The sequence below is a fragment of the Amyelois transitella genome, chromosome 24 (assembly GCF_032362555.1).
Source record: "Amyelois transitella isolate CPQ chromosome 24, ilAmyTran1.1, whole genome shotgun sequence".
NCBI classification, from domain to species: domain Eukaryota; kingdom Metazoa; phylum Arthropoda; class Insecta; order Lepidoptera; family Pyralidae; genus Amyelois; species Amyelois transitella.
Window position 1 is genome coordinate 2,637,401 of NC_083527.1, and position 21,799 is coordinate 2,659,199.

Genomic DNA, 21,799 nt, shown 5'->3' on the forward strand with positions numbered 1-21,799 from the left:
CAGACAACGCATCACAATAGGAAACCTGTTGTTTATTGCAAATAGAATTGGACAGGACTGCTCTACAGGCGTTATAGTACTTGTTATGTCTATAATAAGGTATAAGTTTGTAAGCAAAAGTATGTTTTACTTTTACGTAAATGGACCTTGATAGGCCTGATTTTATCCTGATCCAATGAGGGCTAGATTCCTCTGTAAAGGTTTGGGAGTTCAAATAGGAGTCACTTCGTGTAAAACGTAACTCACCCAATCCAGAATCCATGGTTACATCGTCATCTCTCTGATGATTTGCCGAGGCATTGCGCCAAAAGGTCGTCAAGTATTAATGATTGTAAAATGTAAATATCTACAAATGTATAATTAATTATTTTCGGAGACTTACATATTACATACCTCCCAAGCTTGCCAAACAAATTAGCGAAGTGAATGAACTGCTAAAGGTAAGTTGGCACTGATTTGACGATATACGGAGTGCTACATTAATAATTTCTGTGTCTTTTCTGGCATTATATATCGGTAAAAAATACTAATTAGTTAGTTAAATCTCTTTATTATAATTTAAACTCAAAACTTGTGGACCCATTTACATGGAATTTTAAATAATCAACAACAAGCAATTTTTTCCTCTGGGAATTTTTACTGAGTCGAAGCCCCAAATAAAAATAGATAGTTAGTATTTCATATTCCAAAAATATTAATGTAAACTATCCTTTACATTAACTCTTTAATATCAAATCCCTCTTTAATCTTACAATGTCATTTTGAACATGTCATTAATCATATAAACTATAGGAGGTAACAAAACTATCAGCCGATCTACATTTAGTGTGGGTTTGTTTATTCAAGTGACATAATGTCTTTTTAATAGCGTATGTACGAACATTTATTTGAATTTTCATGGAGTAATTGATGTGTTTACCTTTCTTGTAGCGTCATACTAAGTTAACTTTAAAATTTCCAAGATTTGGTATTTAAATGAAATTAGGACTTACGGGATCTAAGGATCTTTTCACGAAGATTGACAAAAATAAGTCATATATCTTTTCTTTTTGTGTAACTTTTCGATTTTTGAGACACGTCGATAAGGTTTCTATTAGTGATTCGTTGGAAGCTATGTCAGATCGATTTAGGCCACCTAAACATGGCTTTACGTTGCCATCTCGTGATCACAGCCGGGACCAATGGCTTAGGTGCCTTCCGAAGCACGAAGAAACTTGGGTAAATTATGTGTCACTTGCGATCACCCATCCAAGGGAGTTCTGCACGGGGTTGCTTGACATGCTCATGCGCTTAAAACACTCACGCCGATTGGGCTATGAGACTCCACATTTAAATCGGACTGGAAACCAACAAGGCTTTGTCTCTTCACTTTGCGTGAAATAAAATCGTGACAGTATAATACATACCCACGTTTAGACATATAATAAATATCTCCTCCAGTTTGCCACTGAAACAGACACATGTTTTCCTGAATAAGCTATATTTTGATCTGCAACCAGCTATCCATTGTCGCAACACTTGCAGTCCGTTGGCTGGCATCCAAACGCATTAAATGGGCTATTATATCGCATTTAAAACGTAATTTAAAAAATATATGAGTAGAGATGCTACAAATTGTACCACGCTACGCCAGCTTATGACATTTTTTATATATACTTACTTACCTCGTTCTATCATGGATCGCTGTGGTAATTTCCGTTCCCAAGTTCTGAGAATCCTCTCTTGATTCCTAGACCATATAAGGGACCAACACATAAATTCCAAATCTCTTGAACCAGCGGTTTAGGCTGATAATTGATTTAATAATCAATCAAAGTTAGTGACCTCTTCTAGATATATACGAAAGTTAGGATAGTATGAAAACTAAAACGTAATATTCGAAATTCAAACATCAAAACACTTGAACATACTGCAACAGTTTTAGCTGCATAATACCTACTTGCACTGAAAATTCATCCTGTATGAGCGCCTCTCAACGCATTGACGCATGCGACGCGCCCGTGACGTCAGAGCAGACGGGTCACAGAAATAATACATTTATAGAAGGGTAACTAGGCTACCTTCAAACAAACACTCATGTTTCGCCCGCGGCTCCTCTTGCAAAAAAAAGTACCTTATGTTCTTCTCCGTTTTTCACATTATGCAATTTTTGTAGATCGGTTCAATGGTTTGGATGCGAAAGACACATAAACATAATTGCATTTATGATATTAGTAGTATATATTTCATCCATCAAAGCTATGTAGCTTAACGTGGCCTATAAGTCTTTTCAATAGTTTGATTCATAATAATATATAGGGTATTGTATCTTTATATGTACGTATTAATATAGGAAGAGAAATTTTAGTTAATAATTTAGTTCAGCGTTTTAAATTAATGATGTAATCTCTCTGTGTGTGTACATGTGTGTGTGTTCCGTGAAATACACTCATAAACTATGCCTAGGTCGGTATGATAGCAAAAAAAGCAATTTCTCACTTAATTTCATCATGAAACCATTCAGCTAATCCATCAGTCTTGTGACGAGATATTTGGCTCTGTCTAAACGTAAAATATAGCTATTATATATTTATATGTTTGCTTTTGTTATTTCAAAGGTTAAGAGCTATCTGAACGTTAAACTGAAAGTATCATTTCGCCGTCATATAAGATCGATCACAAGCCATCAATAACATTCGAACTATACGGTACATTACCTCGAGTATCATTCTGAGAAAACAAATGTTCTGTGTGATTGTTTCATAACTCTATTTTCTTTGTTCTCTCTATATCTTTATTTTGGAAGAATGAACACTTATTTATAGTTGAATGGGCTCCTAGGTTCATTGAAATAGAAATTGGAATAATTTAAACTCATTCCTATGCTTACAATATACAAATGGAAGTTATAGCTAGAACTACTCAATTCGTCAAAGAATTACGAAATCAGTAAAAATCAAAAGAAAGGCTTCGCTCGCGTAATTGGAATCTTGTTAATTTTTCTTCCCGTAGGAATTACGCGAAATTCTCTCTTAGAGAACCTCGTCAGTGTCTTTTTTTATATATTTAGAAGACTAGCGATCCGCTCGGCTCTCACGGACAGCATTAATAGATATAAACCTTCCTCAGAAAACCCTCTTTTCAACAGGAGCAAAATCCGTCCACAACTTTCCGAGATAAGCCCATACGTACAGACAGAGTGCCGTGTGGTTCCCGGCACTAATATTAAAAAAGAATAGGGCCAATATAAAAATGGTATAGGCTTATAAACTTGAGATTCTTCTTTTAGGCGATGGGCGAGCAACCTGTCACTATTTGAATCTCAGTTCTATCATAAAGCTTATCAGCTGAACGTGGCCTATCAGTCTTTCAAGACTGCTGACTCTGTCTACCCCACAAGGGTCATATGGATGATCATATCGCAACATGATCATATGGAGTAATGGATAGAAACAGACAGAGAAACGAGGGAGACTTTATAATATGTAGTGAGTAGTTATTGACATGATAGAAAAAGGTAATAATAAAATTCCTTGTTTCAGAGGAGATCCTAAAGTCCCGCACGGCGCTGTGGATGTCAGCTGACGGCCACATGGTCCTGTATGCCACCTTCAACGATAGCCTGGTGCACGAGCAGAAGTTCCCGTGGTACGGAGCCGCCCTGGATACTGATGACCCGGCAAAGGTATGTACTGTCATGTGAAAGAATAAGCCTTTTTTGTGACAAGATTTTATTTTTAAGTCTAGAATCTGACGAGCTTGTATGAAGAGATTTATGAATGCGAATGAAGCTGAAAAGGTATGCAGGGATCGTGGCAAAGGGTCAGTTACAGTCTTCCTACCCCTTTGGGAAAGAGGCGTGATTTTATGTGAATGTAAAATTAGGTGACGTTATGGCGTAAGTCTTGTTTATTTTAAGAACGGAGAGAAAACGTGAACATTTTGAATCTCGATTATAATTAAGACACACAGCTGAACGTGGCCTTTCAATCTTCACAAGACTGTTGGCTCTACTTACCCCGCAAGGGATATAGACGTGTTTATATGAATGTTTGTATGTATACAATAAGGTCCTATTAAATCTAATAGAGAACTTGGAATGTTTAAACATTTAAAATTAAACCAACGTTAACCAGTCGTCCAACCAATCTGAAAATTTATAACACTGCCATATAACAATATACATACTTTAAATTTATAATACTGCCATGTAGCATAGTTCGAAAACAACCTCCCCATTTTAATGCTAAATCCAAATTATGATCTCCAGACACCATTTAAATTGTTAGAAACTTCGTGACGTGCAAACGTGTGTACAATCAGAATTTTGTTAACAATTCATAAATTTGCATGCAAATGGCGGGTCTTAGGGAAATTTCACATATCCAACACAATTTGGGTCGGGCCAAACCATTTCTATTACGCGCTCACATAAACTTGACATGTATTTAATATCAAGTCAGTGTGAAATGGTTGGAAGCTCAAGTATTTACAAATTGGTACCCAAATTAATTTGGGGTATTTTTGGCACAGTTTATGTAAATTGAGAAAGATAATGTTTTTAATTTGGTCTTCATCCGAGACCGTGATTTAGAGGAGTAGTTCCGCTCCCGAAGGATTTGTCACAATAAGACATCGCCGTGAATAACAAATACAATATTTGTACTGCAACTTTTAATTCATCCTATAACTATTTTGATAACTTTGAGTAGATAGGTGATTATTATTTTTTTTAAATTTTAGTACGTTTGTCCTCAATCTGCCTAACGGTAAGCAAGGTGTTCAAGGTGTTGCTAGCAAACTCAAATAATGTCTATTCGTTTCAGACTCTTTTCTAACATTGTATTTTCTCTTAAATTTGTGTTCAGACGTACCCGGAGATCAGAAGCGTGAGGTACCCGAAGCCTGGCACCAACAACCCAACAGTGACGTTGACCGTGGCAGACATTGCTGACCCCAAGCACATCAGGACGAGGCACCTCACGCCGCCGAAGGTTATACTCGAACTGGGGTAAGTTTTATAGCTTAAAGTGTTCTTGTTGTAGCTTTATTCGTTGATGCTGGTATGAAGTAATCATAATCATTCTTTTTGAACTGGGATAAGTAGTTTCTAGTAATGGTCTTGAAGCTTTTTTCAGTAGTTAGATTATACAAAATTCATTCTCTTAGGGTTTGGCCTGGTTTCACTCTATAGAGATCTCCCTAAGTCGGATTCACCCTAAGTCAGGTGCATTGAATGTAATGAGAGCGTCAAATGTATTACGTACCTCCGCTACAACGACTGCTCTTCTGTATCGTTGAATTAACATTTTTTTTATCTCTAAACCATGAATGACAATTTACTGAGAAATGTTAGCTAGCAACTTACTGGAAAACCTTGGCCAAATTGTAACTCATATTTTAAAGGCATTTTAACGACGGATTTAGCTATGGAAAATCTTTATAATCCTTATGATCCAAGGCAGGGTAGCATAATGTGACAGGATATACCAGTTAAGGACCCTTAATCCAAAACGCACCCAACAAATCCTGTGAATTATGATGGTCTCGTCAATCCAGCCGACATATTTAGCTGGGCTGGCCGCCATGATGGATCGGTGACGTCACAACTTAGTTCCTGCGTTAAAGGTTAGATAAGGGCAGATAAATTGGGTTGTTTTGACCGCTGTTTGATGCTGAAATGATGGTCTGTTTGGGAAAATAATGTGTAGATGCGTATACCCTTAGTCATGAAATCCCCGAAAAAGAGATGGAGTGATCATTTCTCAAAGTGCCAGGGCATGTCAATCAGCAATACTTACCTCTTTCCCAGCTAAGTACGCAAATACAATTTTTTTTTATTTCCTACGTTCCCTGTATTCTGACAGGTACTTCTTTCGCTTCGTCAATCAACTACGTGCTTAAATATGTCATACATCTTCGTCTTATACATTTTTATTTTTATTATTATGCATATTACCTACACTGTAGTTTAGATTTAGCTTAACACATATAATGAAATAGCATCCATTGAACAGTAATTCAATCTAGCTCACTGGTTATAGTCCAAGTTACAGTTGTGAGTTTTATTTCCGACTAGTTTTGACTGTTTTGGTATACCAAACATCCTAAAATTTTATGCACTATTTCGATATTTTTTTCTATTTATGAGTATTTTGATCTCGTTTAAATTAAGCGTGTTCTTGATATTTATAATGTCCTTAAATATGAAACAAGATTTACGCAACAACCTGTAAATCTACAAACTACATCTTTAGATCTAGCAATAAATCATACATCTGATGGTCATTTCATAGGTTTTCAGATAGGCAATGATGATTTTAAGATAAATAAATATACGGATAAATCTTTTGCTCTGGGTGATTACCGGATTTATGTTATTTTTAAAGATTAACTTCGCGCACATCTTCCCCTTTCGTTACATTTAATTCATTATGATCGAAAATACCTTTCATTAAAAAAATTCTCGTTCCTCACGGTTGAATAATTTTAGATGTTTTTCCTGTATTTAAAAAGAAACAGTTTAAATTATAATTGAAATGAAACGCTCAGAAGAAACTTTATATACAGAGAAAAACAAAAAACATAATTAAAAATGTTTTCGATTAATTTGGTGCGTAAATAAATAAGTATTTTCAAATAATGAAGAAGCACTCGCACCTGTTATATTATTACGAGCTTTTGCCCGAAGCTTCGCTTCTGTGGGAATTTCTAAATCAGTGCCGAATTCCATTTAAAACGTAAGGCGTAATTTATTAAACCAGATGAAGGAATAAGATGAAACGACTATGAAATCGTGTCGTCTGGTTCCGGGCACTTTAATACTTAAAGCCATATCTTTCCTATGGATGACGTTAAAGGCGATTTAGGAGACTAAATATGCTTGAAATTCTTCTTGTAGGCAATGAGCTATTACATTGTCTTTTTATATATATGTACCTATGTAGAGGAAGAAATATACGCAAGGCTCTTAGACTACAATTTATAGTCTCCAACGTGGTATCGGCGAGAGCATTGCATGTACAAGTAGGTTCCATTCAGTTTGACTACATGCACAGCTAAGATAATAGTGTTGATATAACTAATAGTTAACATAGTTGATTATTGATTTAATCAATTGTAGTCAGGTTAGACTGAATATTTGCTTATGTGCGCTTTAATCCCATGGATGTCTTAAAAGGCGACTAATGGATAAGGCTTATAAACTTGGGATTCTTCTTTAAGACGATGGGCTACCAACCTGTCCATATTGCAATCTCAATTCCATCATTTAGACATACAGCTGTACGTGTCTTTATAAGACTGTTGACTCTGTCTGCCCTGTAAGGGATAAGGTTGCTAGTTCATCGCCTAAAAAATCCCAAGTTCCCAAGCCTTTACCTTGATTTACTTTTACGGTCTGCAAGGGAAGAGAAGCAGCTGGCACACACCATGTTTCTTTCTGCGCTACCAGGCTAGCATGAAAGCTTATACATGTTGAACGTGTGCCTATGCCCAAAATGCAATTTTTATTTGCAGTGACTACTACTTCACAAGCGCACAATGGGTGTCGCTGACGGAAGTCTGCGTGGTGTGGTTGACCAGAACTCAGAATCTTTCAGTGGTGTCCGTTTGCAAGAGCCCTATGTGGTATTGCCAGGAGGTGAGTCTCTTAAGAATTTATGTCTTCCTGGTACATTTAACATTACTGTTTAAAAATTTTAATGATATAAAGGTAACCTATGTAACTTGCCTTCATATTATAACTTAGTTAAGATAGGTATAGATCTAGATGTTGATTAAACCACTAGATTTGTAGACATGGTTGAAAATTCTATAGGAAATAGTATGCTCCTATGAAAGAGAGACTACAACATTCTGCGTGATGTGGTCGACTTTTGACTAAAACTCAAAATTTCGGTGGTATCTGAAAAACTGGTAACACCATTTCATAAAATTTTAACTCCTGTGAGTTTATGTCATTCTGGTAGGTAAGTTGTCATAATATTGTTTAAATTTATTTATCATGGCTACAACATAGTTACTACCTAATTTTTCTATCCTTGACCATGTCAAGCTAAGATTTATTGGGTTTAAAAACTCAAACACCAAAGCCAACCTTCAGACTCTTTAACTGACTTTTATTTTTCTCAGGTGTACAGGATAACATCAGGCTCAGAAGGTTGGGTGGAATCTGCACCGGCGCCCCTCTGGTCTGCCGGCGGTGGCGCCCTGGTAACCCTAGCGCCGATCAGAGACGGCCCCGCCGGGTTGTTCCGCCATATTGTGAGGACGGAACACAATGCACATGGCCCCAGGGCCCTGCCGCTTACACATGGGAGCTTCGATGTGGTACAGCTCCTGGCGTGGGACCATGCAAATAAGCACATGTGAGTTATATAAAATTATAAACATGTAGGTAAGTGGTGTATTTTTGGGTAAACTATGTAAATTAATAGATCGTTTGAAGAGATTACAAATATTATACTTGTGACTAAAGTTAACTATGTTATTTCGTAGATACTACCTTGGTATTCCTGAAGGGAAACCAGGGCAACAGCACCTATACAGAGTTTCTTCGGAGGCGCCGCGGCCGGGATCGCCTCAGAAACTGCCTTACTGCGTGACGTGCAACTCACAGGTATTTTGCAACATTATGTGGTCTCACATTTAGAAATACGAAAATACATACCGCTTTTGGAGACGGTAAAATATGCCTGGTTAATATGATAACTTTAAAGGAAATCTGATCATGCCCTCCATGATCCACTGCCGGGCATGGCATAAGCCTACTTGTGTCTGCGTCAACTTTCTCTATCTTTGGTCACCGCAATCCAGTTCTTGCTAGCAATAATCGACCCATATAGCTGCCGGATATTCGAAGAAAAACTATCAAGACCTATATGGCGATGGTAAATGAAACCACAAATACCGGTTAATGATATGGGAATTATTTAATGCATGAATTATTAATATTAATCAACAGCTTTTATACTAAGGTAAATTGTGAGAAGTGGGGTAACCTCGCTGAGTATGTACTACGTGTTCTACGTGCAGCAAGATTATTTACTGGTTCGTCACGTTATCACGTAGGTTACTTTGTTGCTTACACAATAACCTGACTAAAAATATGTACTCTAAGAAGGAAAGTTAATTTGAATCCTTAACTCTTTATTTCTTTATAGCCGTCGCCTTCAATAAACCTGGAGTACTACGGCAACCTGGCGTCTTCAGGGGACAGCACGTGGGACGCAGACTGGGAGGAACTGCCAGTTGCTGCTACATCCCCCACTCCTGCCAAGAAGAAGAAGCGGAAGCATCCGGGTGGGGGAAAAGTTTTTTAATGAAGTTAAATATTAAGAAATTAAGACCCTTTGTTATGATCCATTATGAGTAAGGTTCCCTTGAAAAGATTGCAAAGGTCAGATGGGAGTCCTTTTCTTGTTAAAACCTGACTCACCCAATCCTGGACCATGTTAAAAAAAGTGCGCCCGAGCTTCTCTTTAGAGGGGTGAGGATTTAACCCGGACTAACGCTAGGGGGAAGAAACAATATTTAGACCCAAAGCATGCGTCTAGTTTTCAATACAAATGTGATTATGATTATGATCTAGGTTAGACTCCAATATTCACAGGGATGGAGATCTGACAGTGGTCTCTTCACATAATCACCAAACTTTCTCGTGAATCGTAGTCAAACGCGGTCGAAAGATCGTCTTGACGGACTAAACAACCAGTGCAGATAACAGGAGGATGATTAATTTGACCTGGAATATTCAACTAAACTAAACACTTGCATAGGATATACATTAAACTTAAAATGCAAAAACAAAATACCTCGCTATCTCGCTTATAATAGTAATCTTTTCTATTTTCGCGCCATACAAATATTCACACCAATCGTTTGTTGATAGAAGGCATGCCACCAAACGCGCCGTGCCTGTACCACGAAGCCCACTTCAGCCCGACTTCAACATACTTCGTGCTTGAATGCTTGGGGCCAGGAGTACCAACGTCCAGTTTACACAAGATAGCATTACCAGAGCCAAGACTGCTGATACATTTGGAGAATAACACTATAGTAAAGGTACATTTTCATTACTTTATTCAGAAGCTACGAAGTCGCCTTAACCATACTTCATGGTTGCATGCCTGGGCCTGGCCTCCAGTTTACATAAGATAACATTACTAGAGCCAAGACTGTTAGTGCATTTGACTCATTGTGTATTTAAACTTAATGCACGTAAAATGTGCAACAGATGAACTTAATGCCATGAAGCATTCTCCGTCAGTCGAACCTTTGGACCATACTGTGATGTATGTATGGGTGCTGCGATTGCAATTAAATAAATAATAATATTGTCATTTTCTTGTTACAATGTACGAAGAGGCCAACTTAAGAAAACTCACTTCATTCGGTTAGATATCTTTTATGTAATTTCATTACTTACGATCCCACGAAGCCCACTTCAGTCCGACTTCAACTGGATTGAGATAATATGCCGGCTATTTGGGAATGAAATACACAAAATGAAAAACGCTAAAAGCATAACGATTAAGTAGGTATTTAATTTAACATAATTTCTCTTTGCTCATTTACTTAACAGGTAAATTTATCTCTAACCAATTCTTGTTAATCGTTAAAATGATAGCAATAATACCTACAATCGATATGATTATTTCATTTCAATTTTCAAAGAATTTTTCATATTCCAACAAGTGATTTATTACAGCAATTCAACTCGCGAAACATACGAGTATTTAAATCGTCGGCAATTATTGTTTTCATATTAATTTATGAAGTTACTAGAAAATAATGCTTGTTACTATTCGTGCTCGTGAAATTTCGGGAAATCCTCTCGGACATGGAACCTATAACTGCATGCCAAATGTCAGCGGTTTGGACTGTGTGTTTTCTGTCAGTATGTGAGTCACTCAATTACGGAAAAGATAGACTTATTGAAAAAAATATTGGAACACAGCACAGAGTAAAGAAGACAGCCTTGCTTTGTAGGAAGCAAACAATAGAACGATGAGTCGTCAAGTCTTTTATTAAACAACGATTAACTGGAATGAAAAGAACGCTTTTGTTCGGGGAAATATAAAGAGTAGAAATTATTTAAGTCATAAAATTGTATGTGGGCATTTTTGTAGCAAATAAAAGCCTTAGTTAATTATTTACATGATACAAAGAAAATATGTTCAAATGTGTACTTTTCTTTGGCGTTTCATCAAATATCATATTGGGTTTATTGAGTACAGTTGAAAAGACGTCTACTCATGTGAAATGTTACAAATAATCTATACGAGTCCCGGCCCGGTAAAAAGCTAGTCTGATTTCACCAACTGCCAAAAATATAAATCTTAAAACAGCGATACTTGTTAAAATTGTTCTTTGTAGTCTGAAAAGAAAATCATAAAACATTTTGGTTACAATTATTTATATTACGTTCCAATTTGTACTTCCATTATTCTCCTATCGGATTGTCGTTCAGACGTCCATTGTTAAAGCACATTTATAAATATAAAGGTCAAGCCCACATAAATTTAAAACTGTTTGACTAAAGGCAGGTCTACACAGTTGGCTATAGCTATAAGCATTATCTTGAAGGCATTACCGGATCCCAACCCAACAGGAGACATGCATCGGTTCACAAATAATATAAACTAACTAATATTACTAAAGTACTAATTTACTAAACGAAACTAATATTATAATGCAATCTCTCACGCAAAATCTACAGGACAGATTTTAACGAAATTGATACACGGGTAAAATATAACCTGGAATAACATACAAGTACTATTTTAACCTAAAATTACCACGAGAGCGAATAATCGGGGCGTAGCTAATATATAATAAAATTAATAGTTTGACTAAATAAATAGACTTGTCATTCTTTTAACCTTATAGTGCGGTAACCGAGTCATTAGTCACTAGACTTGACGGCTACGGTAGGTTCGATATCTTTGGTAATATTGCTAATTCACTGATCTAGGAAAATCAAATAAACTTTTCATTTATGAGGAAGAAGATTCTCTTTTTCTCACTTTACCCGGTCTTCAGAACACAGTTCATTGCCTTTCATATCATGTTTAGCGGCAGCCAAGATTTCTACGGGGTCTTATTTTGACTCCTGTTTAATACGAAAGACATACAATTTGAATTGAATCGAAACTGAATTCGCCCTTAATGTACGCCAAAGATATAATAAATTTAATAACATTAAAATAAAGCGAATTACCTGTCTTCGTTCGGTCGCCCCCGTTATCTGATGGCCAATGTGTACAACTGCCTTAAAATTAAGGTCCGATTCTCAAGGTTTCGAGTATCATTGTGAGGACATTTAATATTTATTAACGAGATAATCTCTGTTTGCTGAAGAAATTGCGTCCCAAATTTAAGGGAAAATCTTGAGTATTATATTTATCTTTAGAATTTATTTTCCCTTTGCTGAATCAAGTATCCATAAAATCATTAAAACTTAAGTAGAAAATATTTGAATAGGCGTTTGAGACTGTTTGCGTAAGTGGCCCTTCAAATTGATGAAACATTTTTTTTTATTGTTTTTTAGAAAAGTTCTTGTTAATGTATATTTTTTTATTCTCATAATAATTTAAACAATTTAAACAACTTTAGACGTAATAAAGTCGGAGATTATGTGATCCGTAGGATATTTTGTTGTTTATTATGGTGCACAAGGCAATAACTAAACTTTCTAAGCGTTTTAGTTAAGCTAAAGGCAGTTGCGTATAGATCAAAAGGCTTTGTGTATATGTACTAATTTATCATCGTATTTGAAAAAAGAAAGGATTTATTTATTTGGTTATCTTATACAATACAATACAAATTATCTTTATTGCTCATAAAATAATACATATGTAGTAGAAACATATGTACATACTTTAAAAATAAAAGAACTTGGGTATTTAATAAATGAATGTTTCACACAAAACGTATGAAGACAATGTGCTCGTACCTACGTACGTACTCGTACATCGTGAATTAAAACAGAGGAACTCCTCACTTTACAAACGATTCTCAGTTCTCAAACGCCAAAGTTCCACAATCACACGTATTTGAGAGAAACTACTTTGTTTTACTTCACTAGTTTCAAGACTATGCAAAGCACGACGAGTTTTAACAACCCTGTTTTAAAAGTTTGAAAGCTGACAAGTTTTGAATAAAAAATAGATTTTAAGCAAGAATTTTTACCTACCAGTGTAGTCATAACCACGAAAATTAATTTTTTTAACTCTGAATTTATTTCAATACATAAAACAAAGCGTTCTTAAATCTTATAGGATTTTTTTCTCTCATATTCTCTCTACCACTATGTTTCTGGGCCTGGTATTTGTAAAATTATCTAGAGATCTACCTATATTGATAAACCACTTTCGTGCACATTTAGCCGGAGAACAGGTTGTTTATAGTTTATGGAAAATTTCTGTAAATTTTCCTACCTATTGGTGTAATACTATCACACAACCACACGTGGTTCTACAAACCTTCCGTTTATATGAGCCGAATAATGGGAGGAGTGCGCTGGTCTCACGTTTACTCGCTAAGACGCTAAGAGCGCACCCTTTTTTGACTTCCTACAAAATCTCTTAGAATCCCTTCAGTTCTGAATAATCAGACCCTATTGTAGGGAAGATGACTGCTGATAAACGTTCCGTCTTGCGTAACCATGCAATAACAGATAAAGGCGACTATCTGTTATTGATATAATAAAAAAAAAACAAACATTAATGTCAGATTCAATTTACTAACTTATTTTTGTTTACAGGAGCGACTCTCGTCAATCGCTCTGCCTACCCCAAGGACTTTCTCCGTGCAGTTATCCAGCGGCCACACAGCGCGGGTGAGGCTGCTTCTTCCACCAGGGCTAAGAGAAGACGAAGTCACGAAGTACCCCCTGGTGTTGAAAGTGTAAGTCGAGACTTGTTCAATAACCTCTTTGTTCTATTAATTCTAGATCTGGACATTATGGACGTAAGACCTCTCTATAGGTGGCATACATACATATTACCACGTCTATATCTCTTGAGGGGTAGACAGAGCCAATAGACTTGAAAAGACCAAGAGGCCAAGTTCAGATGTGTGGTTTTATAATGGAATTGAGATTGAAACAAGGTTGCTAGCCTATCGCCTACAAGAAGAATCTCAAGTTTATTAGCTTATGCCTTAGTCACCTTTTACGACATCAATGGGAATGATGGAGTGGTTGTATTCTAGCCGGGAACCACACGGCACTACTTAAAAGATACTTACTTTTAGCATTACCAGAAGTTATGAATTAAAATGAAGCGAAAGAAAGATGCAGTCTTTGCCTACACCTCCGCGATAGGTGTTTTTTTAAGTCATTTGTTTAATCATAATCATGCAATCTGATAAAAAATCTATCCCCGGATGCATCTAACGGTAAATCTTCAGAGTCCGGGAATCCACTTTAAATTAATGTGTTTACAACATTTACTTGCATCAAACACAAGGTGGAGTGTCGCCTACTCCCGTAAACATTAATTGCAGAAGTTGGACCGAGATCTTGAATACAATTCCGTTGTTTCTCGCTCGTTAATATCTGAACCTCTTGAAAACTTTTCGGAGCATTGAAACTTGTCTTGTAGTGTTGTACTGGTAGTAGCCATAAATATTATACACGGGGAACTGTTTTGTTAAGCTCTGCAAATAAATGCTTAATTGTTTGACAATGTTAAAAAAACGGTCAAGACACCGGGAACTTAATGACAAGAGCACATTTTTTATTCCAATAATCTTTGCATCAATGAAGATTTATGTATTTATAGTGTATATTATGTATCTTGTATGTATTTACGCATTTTTTTTGTAATGTATGTATTTTGTCAGTAGGTAAGTATGCATGTGCACTTTATCGCACCACCAACTTAAAGTTTTTTCTGTTTGGTCAGCTGGTTGACTGGTAGAGAATGCCAAACGGCATTAAGTCCGCCTTTTGTACATTTTTGTTTTTGTGCAATAAAGTTTAAATAAATAAGATTTATTTTCATTTTGAAAAAAAATTTCACCAACAGCCACGGAGCACCCGGTACGCAACTAGTCACAGAACGGTGGTCCCTGGACTGGGGGGCATTGGCTGCCGGTGCTGGTGCAGTGTTGGCTTCTGTGGACGCGAGGGGGGCGGGAGGCAGGGGGTTAGGGGCCCACCACACGCTGCACCGCCGCTTGGGGACTGTGGAGCTGGCCGATCAGCTAGAAGTGGCTGAGTAAGTGGATTTGGAACTTGAAGTTTTTACACCCGATCGGTTTTGTTTAATTTTGCATGGGAGAATTCAGGAGGAAACACTACTCTAGCTTACTCTATATTTTATATTTCTATATTCTATATTTCATACATTTTATATTTCTATATTCTATATATAAAATACTGTTGAAATTGTCATCATAGACGAACCCGGGCGTCTCTCCAGGGCCAACATAAACTTGCATTAATTCGGGCCAATGCCATGAACCCGTTAGTATGTTTGCCGTAAGTACCAGGGTATCATAAATCTAAAACAATTCTCAATCTTCACAGGTATCTACGCGACTCGTTGCACTTCATAGACGCCCGTCGCGTGGCCGTCTGGGGCCGGGCCCATGGAGGCTTCTTAGCGGCTTTGGCTTTGGCAAGCCCCCTCAATGTGTTCCATTGTGGCATAGCCCTCACGCCCATCGTCCGTTGGCGATATTATGGTGAGAATACACGATTCAATATTAAAAACATTGACCCTTATCAAATTAATTCATAACAGGATTTGTTTAACTTAAATATCATTATTAGCAATTCCATACTTTTAATTAAGTAAAATACTTCATAAGAATCATACTTTCAAATTATTATTCCTGTTTCAATATCAGGGAAAAGTTTGGGAAAATTTTTCCTGTCACATTATTGGTTTTTTGGAAGAACATGATATGTAATTTACTGCCCCAAATATTTGCGTTTTCACGAAGAATATCGTAACTCTGAAACAGTTATAACTTCAACCATTTCATTGGAAAAGTTTTGTAACAATTTGTCATTAAACAAACGAGAGCCACGCTACTTGTTGCAGACTTTATGTCGAAAAGTTTTATGTTCATATTCCTTTTTTTTTAATAAAAAAAAATGTAAGGATAGCGTGAATAGAAACGTTGCTAGGAAAAGGCCTAGATCACACGCACGTACCTTGATTAAATGGTGGCGACGTCTTGGTTAAAGATCAGGTCAAGAGTACCTACCCTAAACAGATGAGCTAAAGGGACTGAAAACGTATATGGATAAATTGAAAGAAGTAGTAAAAGTATATTAAGAAGTAATTAAGTATTTATATAGTAAAAATTTTTAAGATGACTCTGCCTAGTCTTCCGCGAAAGAGGTACGAGTATATATATATTTACTAGAGTACGCCCGTGGCTCCGCCAGCGTATTTAGAAAAACCCCGATGGTCCCATGGAAATTCTCAGTTCATGGAAAATCCTCTCTTAGACCAGACAAGGAACGTGCATGCTCAATTTTAAATCTACAAATGAAGCGGTTTGGGCTGTGCGTTGTCTGTCAGCCAATCAGTAACAAAAGAGTTTAATAATCAGATTCAAACCATCTATAAAAACATTTTAACTGTCATAATAATATGAAACTCAAACGATTCTTTATAAAATTATTTAACTTAAAATTCCAGTCCTCTGCTTTTGTCATGAAACTGATAGTAAAACTTTGCGAACGTGGAATTCATTGCACTTTCTAGAAAACCAGTTTATTTTAACAACCCTCACTACCGAATTCGTGAAAGATGATATTTTACGAGTGTATATAAAGAAAGAAGGATCTTTAGAGTAACGAAGATTTTTTCCTTTATAGAAATACCGATCTCTCATCATTTCTCACTTTAGTATTTGACATTATTTATATAACCGAACAATTCGTACCGATGATAGAAAAAATATCCATCAAGATCACCGACAACCAAAGACATATGTACATACATACGTCAAGGTATACTAAAGTTATTAACTAGATGGCCGGTGTACATTCCAACCTTTGCATCACGCTTTAAAAACATGCACATTTGGCCACCAAAGCTCTTCTAACAATAACGTTATTTATAATTTTTCTTATTTTCTTTTCACCACAGCATCAGCCTACGCGGAGCGCTACATGGGATTACCAAACGCGACGGGCAACTACCGCGGCTACGCGGATGCTGACGTCACGAAGCAGGCGGCAGCACTGCACGATAAAATGCTGTTGTTGGTGCACGGAACTGCTGACGACAATGTGCACATACAGCAGACGATGGCGCTGGCGAGATCGCTCGCTAACCAGGGCAGCATGTTTAGACAACAGGTTAGTCCATAATGCTGGTATTTAGCACGGACAATATGCCATCGGACACCTGATGAAGGCATTGAATAGGTTAAATGCGGAACCCGGGTCCCCAAGGATTGCGGTGGAACTAAGAACTCGCAAGGAGAGGTGAGGCTACTAATAATTAGGGAATATTAGCCATCACGTGATGTTAAATCGTAACTGTACATTAATAATAATGATAGAATTTCTTCAATTTTCTCTCAAATTGGGATATATATGCTACGAAGATTTTTGACTAAAATTATGAGAGACTGGTGTCTGAACTAAGCAGGGCTTCTAACTTATAGTACGAGCGGTCGGTCTTGTACAGTACAAATAAATAAATGTTGCCAGGGCATATGCCTTATTTTCCCATACTCACCTTTGAGGTTAACAGAAGATAGAGTTCATGAATCGAGACCCTCTGTTCACTTGTTCAAATAAATTGTTCATATTCAAGATCTACCCAGACGAGGGCCACAGTCTGGACGGCGTCCGCCGGCACCTCTACCGGACCATGTCGTCGTTCCTGGACGACTGCTTCCGCAAACAGGTCCCGCCGGAGACGAAGGCTGGTCTGCGGAATGGGGGAAACCTCGACTGAGACACGTGGAGGGATGAGGAGTTGTACTCTTGGTGAGGGCTTCCAGTTTTAATTTTTATTTTATTTTATTAAAGAAACCAACAGCGTATACATTAAATAGTAATACAGTATTAATCTTATGCTATTATAAGGCCAATGACAGGTTTCTCTTACTATTACTGTATCTGCTTAATCAAGACGCAAGTATATTTTAAGTCTCTAATTGTAGGTGTGAATAAATAAATTAAATTTAACCGAATTGGAATGGCATTAATTTTTTACTACTAATCCTTAGGCAGAGAAGGTGTTTAGATGATATATGCGCCGTATTTAATTCAGATCAAAATTTGATAATTTATTGCATGTTTTCTTTTTCGAAAGTAAGACACAAAGCGAACTAACGAAGAAGAATTATCAAATTACTATTTTTATTACTTGTGGGTAGTCAAACTTATTTTATCAAGCAAGCGAAAAAATATATTTAATCCAAAGTAATCCATTAGATGGCGCTATACAAAACAATTATACTTTGTTTCAGGTAATGATCGAATGAAATAGACAAGCAAACGTTATATTGAATCCTTAAAAACCTTAGTACAACCTGTTCCATATCCTTCCCACATCCACTGCCAGTGGATATCATCAAGAACTCTTGTGATAACTATACTTAATTGTTTGGATTTGTGCTATACGACTTTATAAATGCTGTGTTATTATTTTCGTATTTAAATCCTTTTTAAGGCGGTAGGCGTGTTACAGTTAATGTTTTATTTGAAACCCTATCGCAAAGGAATAAGGATCAATTTTCGCCGCCTTGAAAAGGCTTAATAGATTAAGGCCGGTAAAACGACAGTCGTAAATTCGTAGAGTAGACTGAATAGGTGTCCTATCTTTAAATTTGACGAAGTTTCATGTGTTATTTTCCAAATAAAATAAAAATGTGCGTATCGAAATAAAAAGCGACCATTTCGATGATGAGTTCGAAGCACAAGTTCTAAGTGATAGTCGAGTATTTGTTATGGAATACAGTGGGTTAGTCACAATCACGGCTACTACCGTTGCAATTTGATCGCAGCAATCATCGCGATCAAAATTGCTATCTAGTTAAAACAAGGCATGATGTGACTTAAGCCCAATTTCGACGATAATATGTGAAGGCGAGAATTGGAGTCCCCCGCGCTATGAATCGCTAAATCACTTCATGGGGGTTCCCATAGAGGATACGGATAAGGGGCAGAATATGAGTTTCCAAAAATATATGACGATATATGACGAGATCGAAGCGATCTGTGAAAATACGAGTATAACTTTGACATCTGTTACAAATATCAAGCCATACATCATTTACAAGAGGCAAATTTTTTGATGGGTTATTTTGCAACCTTATGCTATTAGAAATAAGGTAGAGAAGAATCCACTTTGGTGATAATTAAAATCACAATGCTGCCATTTAGTGTCTCATATTTTTGAAAACCCTTATATTTTCACCTGACTTTAGCTAAGAATACAAGATGTTACTGTTATAAACTCTCTTATTTGAGAAAGCAGAACCGCCTTAACAGAGTCATGCAGAGATGTGCATTAATTGACCAATGACATTACGTTTCGAAGGATTTGATGCATTCTGATTGGTTAATTTCAGCTTGACGCTGATTGGCAAAGCGGTCTTGTTTTTAAACTCCTATTGGATCAATTTCTTATGTCACATAGTTTTTATCCCGTGATTTAAGAGTTTTAAACGAAATCGATTTATCTTGTGACAAATAAAGGAATTGATAGTTCTTTAGTCAATGATTTTTGTGATCTTAGTAGTAAATCATCTTAGCGTAGAGATTTGAGCGAATGCTAAAATGGGTTCTTGGCTGTAGAGAGAAACAAATGAAGTTTTTTAATGAAAAGGTTCTGATCTTCCTAGTTTACACAGAGTAAACATCCGGCAGGCGGGTTTACTGTGCGGTAATAATATAGAGTGAGTGAATTTTGCTTGTCACAATTGTGATTAATTAAGAATTACGTTGTTAAAAAGAAAAATATTAAAAGAGTTTCTTTATAATAGGTTTGAAGTATTTTAATGTACGGCGATGGTAAAGTGTAATTTCTAAACGACAAATAATTGTACATTAATCATATTTTGGACTTAGATAAAGTAATCATGCGCTTTCAAAATCTTGCATTCAATGATCAAGATTCGATGATTAAATTAAGGGTTTATGCCATAGAAATCTTAATAATTTATACCAATTTCTGTGGTTCTCACTATTGTGTGATGACACATTGTAACGAAGAAATTAAAATTATTACATACTACGACCCGCCCCGGGTTCGCACGGGCAGCATTATCGACTTTTATACAAACTTTCACCATCTATTTTCATGTTTTAGGTGTTGATCAAAAAAATAATTTGTTAGAACGCGAATTTAACCGTAAGCATACAAAATTTTATTCGAATCGGTCCATCGGTTTATCCGTGAAAGCGGAACAGACATATAGACTTTCGCTTTCATAGTATTAGTTAGGGATAATAAGTTTTACATAGGCATTCAATATTTCTGTTTTCCAAAGATTTTTCAGATTAAAAAAATCGTTTGTTGTTTATCATAGAACTTATTAATTATATCTATGCCTTAACTTTCGCTCCCTAATAATATTGGTTTTTTTTAAAGGACGCTCTAAGGGAGGTGGGGATTCTAAGGCTCTAAACTATATATATTACTCCTTAGATCACCTTTGTGTTTTTTTATGCTATATTTTTTATCTCTACCTTACGATGCGTTATAGAATTAATATTATATTATTTCATTTTGTTTCTCCACACACACAAAATGTTGTAATAGTAAAAAAAATTAGTGTGGAAGAATTTAAAAACGTTCTTAATTAGGACTCCGACAATTTTTAGATATTTTTGTATAAGATAAAAACTTTGACGTTCTAATTCAAAGTCGTGTAAGTTAAAAATTGCTCATTTTCATCTTAACATTTTGCATGTTTCTATAGCGTCTCCATTTAAGCATTGATTAGTATTAAAAGAATTTTTATTAAAGACCAATAGCATGTTAAAAATATTTTATTATAAAAATAAGGTTTAAACCTAATTAGATGAAATTTTGAACTATGTAAGACTTAGTGCATTATCTGCGAAGATGCGAAACCTTTTTGAAATTTTTATGGAATGTCTTAAAATTACTTGTAGCCGGGTTTAGTTACTCTGCTACCGAAGTCATAAAGGTCATACAGGAGAACTTATCTGGATTGTGGCCAGAGGTACTCATCCGACGTGAGAAACTAACCCGGTAAGTAAGGGGGATTACAATCATTTTAAAATGAAATGACGTCATTTCATATAAACCTTTTTACCTTCACCTAAAGGTCAATCATTAAAATAAATCGCATGAAGGTCAATTGATTGAATTGTGTTTTTTCAACGAATTTGTCAGACATCGTTAAAAATATTTTTGTGTTAACATTCAAAGATGAAGGTAATCCCTGATTACATTTTTTGGTAAAATTGATTTGATTTGAGAATAAAAATTACAAACAGGTATCGTGATTGACGCTTTTAGACTTGTTTGAAATCGTAAATTTGAAATAAAATTAAATTAAAAATAGCAATAAAATTATACTTAGCTAAATTACCTCTTAAGATAAGCACTCTTCCAGTTTAGCACAGGTTGTTATTCAACATAACATAGTTTTTTAAACTTGAAAATAATTTCCCATAAACTTAAAAAATTATTTCATAATTGTTAAGGCTGTTTATAGTTATTTCTGAATGACAAAACAGATTTCGTTACATAAATTTGTAAAAATTTTTTCTTTGTCCTTTTCCTAAACAAATACCTTTATGAATTAACTTACTCTTTGATAAAATATGACCTGAAGTATATAGTAGGTAGACAGATATTCT

General features: G+C 36.0%; 1 protein-coding gene across 1 annotated transcript in view; it reads left to right on the forward strand.

Annotated features, from left to right (window-relative positions):
• The window catches only part of LOC106135818 (inactive dipeptidyl peptidase 10), a 105,868-nt gene extending 84,426 nt beyond the window's left edge, over positions 1-21,442 (forward strand). The window contains exons 7-19 of the mRNA XM_060951164.1: positions 3,522-3,664; positions 4,848-4,990; positions 7,498-7,621; positions 8,113-8,348; positions 8,479-8,599; positions 9,144-9,282; positions 9,872-10,044; positions 13,748-13,890; positions 15,015-15,206; positions 15,518-15,675; positions 17,097-17,308; positions 17,772-17,947; positions 18,433-21,442. Of these exons, the coding sequence (XP_060807147.1) occupies positions 3,522-3,664; positions 4,848-4,990; positions 7,498-7,621; positions 8,113-8,348; positions 8,479-8,599; positions 9,144-9,282; positions 9,872-10,044; positions 13,748-13,890; positions 15,015-15,206; positions 15,518-15,675; positions 17,097-17,308; positions 17,772-17,915 (1,928 nt within the window). The 3' untranslated portion in view covers positions 17,916-17,947; positions 18,433-21,442. The remainder of the gene's footprint in view (positions 1-3,521; positions 3,665-4,847; positions 4,991-7,497; positions 7,622-8,112; positions 8,349-8,478; positions 8,600-9,143; positions 9,283-9,871; positions 10,045-13,747; positions 13,891-15,014; positions 15,207-15,517; positions 15,676-17,096; positions 17,309-17,771; positions 17,948-18,432) is intronic.
• Positions 21,443-21,799: the final 357 nt, after the last annotated feature.